At 33.0% G+C, this 6,866-nt stretch overlaps 1 protein-coding gene across 2 annotated transcripts in view; it reads right to left on the bottom strand.

The window, feature by feature from the left end:
- Positions 1-426: 426 nt before the first annotated feature.
- DSC3 (desmocollin 3) overlaps positions 427-6,866 on the bottom strand; it is a 44,508-nt gene continuing 38,068 nt past the window's right edge. The window contains exons 15-17 of one of the 2 annotated variants that reach the window (XM_025038717.1): positions 3,378-3,629; positions 1,547-1,589; positions 1,347-1,467 (exon numbers count right to left, since the gene is read on the bottom strand). In XM_025038717.1, the coding sequence (XP_024894485.1) occupies positions 1,563-1,589; positions 3,378-3,629 (279 nt within the window). In that variant the 3' untranslated portion in view covers positions 1,347-1,467; positions 1,547-1,562. Of the gene's footprint in view, positions 1,468-1,546; positions 1,590-3,377; positions 3,630-6,866 lie in introns of both variants that reach the window. The other variant, XM_006920010.2, reaches the window with a different exon arrangement.

The raw sequence follows: 6,866 nt of genomic DNA, 5'->3' as shown, positions 1-6,866 counted from the left end.
TTGAGAAGTAGTAAATTTAAGCAACATTTTGAGAGAGATTAAATTGCAACTAGGGGTTAAGTTTCTCTATATTATTTCAATTCTTTACAGCATTTTGTAATATTTATCTGCCTTAATAAGGAATAATATTTTTCTTTGAAAATGGCAGTTAACAAAAATGCATGTTTATTCATTATTGTTACTTATAATTATGATGGAGTCTGTTTCTTCAGACTATAAGGCATAACCACAATCCATCTAAGGATAACAATTCTAATAAGGATAATAATTCTAATTGCAAGTGGCTGCCATTTAAAGAAAATAAGAGCCACAAATGCTAAACTTGCAACTAAAATATGAAAGTACAGTACTCAAGAAAAGAAAAGCAACTTTTTCTCAGCATAATTTTCATTACTGCCAAATTATCAATAGTAGTACTGAATCTCAGAAAAAAAATATTAAAACTTGGAATTATAATCTTAATAAAAGATTGTTAGTGTTTTTCATTAAAATACAGATAATAACCCTATGGAAAATATAATTTTGTTTCTTGAGAATAAGGAAACATATTTCTCATAATAATCTTTTTTATAAACCACAGAACACACTGTCAAAAGTATAAAAGCAACACAATCTTTTAGTCTAAACTTTCCTGGTGTAGTTTAAAGTTGTGGCTATGTACTTTTGAGAATTTTATTAGGGCAATCGAGTAAGTAGATAATACTGCTCTCCAAGATCTTTTGCTAACCTGAAGGAAAACAAAATTCTAGAAATCTTAAGGGCTACTGAGTAGGCACTACTGATTGTTTAGAGCTAAAAAATCCAATATAATTTGTTATTGTATTTTATATAATCTTATTCCACTTAAATCTAAATCTGGAACAAAAACAGAATTTCTAACCCAGATAATTGTTCTGCTATATTCAATTAAGTACAACTTAGCTATTGTTAGACTAATATTTACCTAACATATTTATATTGGGAAAATATCTGTAAAGAGGGCCGGTCCTTTATAAACTTTAATTGCAACGCTACAGCATGAGATTTGCTAGTTGTCTATTTACTCATCAGTAAAGAAGGCAAAATCTGTTTTAACATTTAAACTTCTTGGAAAAGATAAGCAATGAATTGTCTTGAAAATATAAATTGGTAATTAACATAATTTAAAATTTAGAAAAATTCACAAACATTCATATTCATATTTAGAAACTGAAATTGATGTTTACAGTATCACTTTTGGAAAACTGCAGAATGTCTGACAAAAGCATGTCTAATTGTAGCACTGTACCATCAGCCCTTTGTGCATGTTTCTGCTAATGAAGTAAATTTAGCTTCCAAATTATTTAAAAAGTCAAGACCATCTTCTTCCTGTTTTTCACTGCAGCAACCTACAGAACCAGCTGGAGATCCTCTTCCTTCATAGTTATATGTAAGGATATAGTCTTGAGATGGGATGTGGTCTTCATTCTGATTACATAGATGCAATTTCTGTAAAATAAAAAAAGGATTATATTATTGTTTTAAACACACTTAAATGTATGAACATAAAATTAATTTTTTTATTTACCTTTTATGTTTAATTTTTAACCAGTGTGTCCTCTAATGGAGTCCTACATACAAAAAATGCACATAATTGGTCTATATCACAACCATTCCAAAAAGTCATACCAAAAAAAAAAATTACATTTCTAGTCATTCATACAAACAAAAACTTTGTATACAAATGTTATATTTAAGTACATTTAAATTACCATTAAATGATTATCCCTAAATTTTATATCTAGAGCTCAGGCTAGTTGACAGATGGTGACATTATGCATAGTGGTTAAGAATTTGAGCTTGAATGGTCAAACGGTCCTAATTTTGAGTCGTCGCTCTGGCTTTACCAGCTAGCTGTATTACTTTGAGCAAGTTACTAAACATCTCTAAATTTCCCTCTCCTCACATCTAAACTAGGAATGCAGACAGTGACTACCTCACAGAATCATTATTAAATGATGAAATAATAGCACATAAAAAATACCTGCATGATGCTCAGCACATAGTAAATGTACAATAGATGTTAACTAAAATTGCTATTCCATGCCATTATAAAGTAGGTAAGAATTACCACATTGGCTTCAGAATCAAGTTTCCAAGATAACTAAAACGTGACAAAGTAGAGATGAACAAAAAAATTCAGCGATATTAAAAGTAACATAACTCACATTGCAAAAACCTGGTCTTTGGAATGGAGAGGCCAAGCATTCGGCCACATCTACCCTTGTTGTCTGTCACATACTCATTGGCTGACTTATCAGACTCCTGTATCTCCTCCCTTCCTCACTTGTTTGCCCATTCCCTCTATAACCTGAGCTTATTTCCTTGTCTTACATCATCAAGTGCCTTCCTTCACGACCATTTTAGCCTCACATCCCATTACCTGATGTGTACATTGAAGAACACTCCTCTAAGAGTGCTTCTTAAGCTTCTCTCCTTCTCAACCTGGTATTACATGAAACTGACTGTCTAGAAACAGAAAAAAGATTAATACTTGTATTTCAAGAGAAAAAAAATCCCATGGACGTACGATAAGCTAGAGCCATGTCACAGAATACTGCCCATTTGCAGTCTGTCAAAGCATTAAGTGCTTCTTCTGGTCCAGTGTTTGTTACAATAGTAATGGTACCCTCTGATCAAAGAAGTGAAAACTCAGTACCAGAAGGAATATTTAATCCAGTGGTTCTCTACCTGGGCTGCACATGAATCAACTGAGGAGTTTTACATTAAAAAAAAAAAAAAATTAAAGCCAAATCAATTCAATCAACATCTTTCAAGGTGGAGCACAGGCAATAGTATTTTTTAAAAGTTTCCCATGGGATTTTGATGTGCTGTCGGGATTGAAAATCCCTTATTTAATCTCTCTTTTCTTTCACATCCTTGCTTTCTTCTGAATAAAACATTTTATATTTGCATGGTGCTTTTTAGATTAAAAATAGTTCAGATAGATCATATTATTTAATGTTCATCCTAGAACTGTGTATAGATGCTTTGTTTATATAAAGAAATTAAGGTTTGATTTGGGGAGTTTTGTGATTCTGAAGAATGAGATTTTTTTTCATATTCTCCTATATTAAAAAAGCTTGTGAGGTAAACACACATCTAAAAATGAAATGTAACCTCCAATTTTCATGAACTTTTAGAAATTAAGAGAATATGACACATGAAATAAAATCTTTTTTCTATTAAATAATGTAACATGATCAATGAACAGAGGGAGAAATAATGAGAGTAAGATAGAGGATGCAATGTAGAATATGGAAAAGCAGTTTCTTAAAAAATATAGGCTAATTTCAATTTCTCATTGTTCTCCACTTAGACATTTAAATCGTACAGTCAAATAACTTAGGGAAACTCACTTCATGAAGACGGGGCTGAGTGAAATTATGCCACTCTGAGTAAGTGTATCTGGAGTTGTCCATCTCCACATGTCCTCCCCTGCAGGAATCCAGGGTGTGATGATGCCCGCGACATGATTCCAAGGTCTGGTGTCCTCCTTTGACCATTTCAATGATTTCCTGTCCTCCATTTTTGACTCCTGATCCCATAGTACCACAAAGTCCTTGGCTAGAGTTGTTGACTGTCTGGGTCATAAACTCATTACCAGAACACTGAAATAAAATAAAATAAAATAATTCATATTGGGAGAAAATGGATTTCAAGTAAAGTCACAAGAACATGAGGGATAAAGAACATTTCAACCTTTTATTCACTTGTTCACTCATTCATTAAACAAACATTTATCATTTTCCAATATGTGTTCAGTCTAGAGATGCAAAGATAGACATGATCCATCAGTGGCTCCAAGAAGCTCTAATTCCAGTAAGGCAAAAAAATAGACAATTATTTTTAAAACGCGATTATTCTGATACATAGGTGAACATGGAATGCTATAGGAGCACAGAAAAAAAAGAGCATTAAAATGCAACTCTTGAGAAGGCAACTGTAGCAGACTTGGAAAATTGAGCTGAAGGACTCCTACTGAGAAATGAAAGAACAAATGGGAGGAAGAATGCACTATCTGCAAGATGGTCTAGAGGCAAAGCATGCTTTAGGGGTCCTCAACTTCAACCTATTGAGAATAGCTACCACGCAGAATTCAGAAAGAGGAAGCTGGAAAGGTTGTAAAAGGTCAGAGGACAAAAAGACCTACATGCCATGCTAATACATGTAGATTATCCTGAGATTATGAGGATTCAAAGAAGAGCTTTCAGAATAGGGGAGGAGTGTATTTTTTAAATCATTCTAGGCAGTAATATGAAAGACAAATAAGAGTTTAGAGTCATAGAAACAAGAGAGGTCACTGGATTATTCTAGGTGAAAAATGATAAGGACCTAAGCCAGAGTAGAAATAGTTATGATTAGAAAAAGTAAATGGACTCCATAGAGAGCTTCTTGTTGGTTAGATGGATGAGGCAGCAAAGAGAAAGGTCAGGAATAATTCCTATGTGTTCTGCTGTGCAACTAAATTGATGGTACAATTCACACCGAAATAGAGAAGAAGGAAGAGCTTGTGGGTGAGAGGAAGGTGAGCAATTCAATTTTGGATGTGGTAAACTTGAGATACTTGTGTGATGTCCAAAATGAGTATATGAATATGTGGATCTGAGGCTTAGGTGAGAGACATATTCTGGAGATAGAATTTGGAAAGCAGCTACCATGTAGGTGGTAGTTCAAGCCCCATGAATAAACAACATCACTCCGAGGAAACTGTGGACTAAAAGAAAAGAAAGCTAAGAATAAAACCACAAGAAACATCACATTTTAAGGGGCGGATAAAGCAATTAGAGCTGTGACAGAATTGATCTGGAATAGCCACTGAGATAATGGAAGCAAAGAGGCATGACTCTGAAGCCCTGCAAAAAAGGAATATGGCAAGGAGGTCAATAATCAAAGTAGAAAAAAATCAAAGTAAGATAAGCACTGGTTCAAATAAAGTAAGCACCATTGGTTTAAGTAAAAAAAGTAGCCACTGGTGATCTTTGTCAAAAGAATTTCAAGTATTGCTGAGTGAACAGAAAGTAATATCATAGAGATCGAATAAAAATCTTTCCTTCCAAAAGTTCAGTTTCAAAGAAAAATATATATGGAGGACACTAGAGAAGAACACGGAGTAAAGACAATGTTTTAAAATGAAAAAGATAAATTGATTAACGTTAACTTAATGCTGGAACTTCACACCAACCCTCTGGGCCACAGGCGAGAAGCTGAGTTACAGTGGGAACCTCAGTGTTAGATCTAATTATAAACCATTGTGTTCATGACAAGATCACCATTAAAATCAGGCTCCTTTGTGCCATCTTTCTATCAATTTAACTTTTTTTTATTTAATATGCAGAGTAACTAAACTGGAAGATTTTCAAGTTTAGATGATTTACTGAACTTGAGATATATCTATAAAAGTCATACTCATTTTCTCATTGCCTTGGGAAAAAAATACCAGAAAAAGAGAACTGAAAGTAGCCAGTTGGTGGCACTGCTACCTATATTTTTGGCTTAGGTTGCTGCTATAGTAAATCTCTATTTCAAATTTTTTTTTTAAAAACTTGATTTCCAAATCTCCTTGATAGTATAATTTTGTCATTATGAATACATGTTTAGAGATCATATTTCTAAGTTAATAAGAAGAGAATTGAAAATAAAATGAAGGCCAAGCCCACAGTGCTGTTCACATTCTCTCTACTCTCCACCTGCCGACAAGTGCATTTCCCAAAGTTTATTTCCACAGAGTATCAACTCCTTCTCCATGTCAATGATTTCCAGATTTACTTTTCCAGGCCCAATTTTTCATCCAACTCCTAACCCCATCTAAATGCTTTTAACATAAACTCAGAGCCAAAACTAAAGTCATCTCATTGTACTAAAAATGAGTTTATATATTCCCTATAAAATTTTGTTACATTTTATAAAAATACACCTAAAATTATGTTCTGGTACAAATTAATAATTCCAAAATCTTTCGAGAAGTATTCTTAATAGAGAACAGGTAAATAGATGTAAGTACAATATGGTGCAGTGGCTGATAATTACTATCAGCTCTAACATCAAATGGCAAAGAATAAATATTAAGTAAAGCTCAGTCATTCCACGCTCAGATATAAAATACAAATTTACTATCTATACAAGGATTAACAAGAGACTGAACCTATTTTCTGAATGAAAAAACAATTATAGGGTTCCACATGTAGACATGTGAAGCATAGATGGGCTATGATTTTCTATGATGGTGGGAGAAAGTGAAAGAGAGAAATAGTTGATAAGAAAGTCATCTTCATCATAAGATATAGAAAAACTTGATATATAGTTATTGTCCCTAGCAATAGTATCTATCACTTTGATTCCACTTTTTATTTTGTTACTGAGAAGTAAACAATCATCATTTGTATACTGAAAATATTTCTCATCCAACCCTATTTTGGTATCCCGATTACCATCATCTAGTAATCTCATGCTTACTATCAAAAGATCCTAATCTTTTATCTTCCCTAGCCCTAATGTCTTCCTTTCTCCTTGAACACTCCACTGATTTAGCATCACACTTCTCAAATTATGCTACTTTTGTGCAGAAAAGCCTTGATTGACTCTATTTTAAAACATCATTTTTTCTATTTCAAATCAATTTATTTACTATTAGTTGAATAATCCTTAAACTTTGTCATCTCCTTTTTTATTCTATAAGTCTTTTCTTCCTCTTTAGTTATTCCCAACATCTCCTCACTTTCAAACACTTCTTATTCTTTAAATTACAGAGTAATCTGTACCTCTGTCACCAGGCCTTTCTGGTTGATTCAGACATGATTATACTTAAATGTCAGATAAGTATATTTTTGAATTCAGACAATGCTGTA

Source organism: Pteropus alecto, unplaced genomic scaffold (assembly GCF_000325575.1).
Source record: "Pteropus alecto unplaced genomic scaffold, ASM32557v1 scaffold146, whole genome shotgun sequence".
Classification (NCBI taxonomy): Eukaryota; Metazoa; Chordata; class Mammalia; order Chiroptera; family Pteropodidae; genus Pteropus; species Pteropus alecto.
The sequence above is the reverse complement of the archived record's forward strand: the minus strand, read 5'-3'. Positions and strand labels throughout refer to the sequence as shown.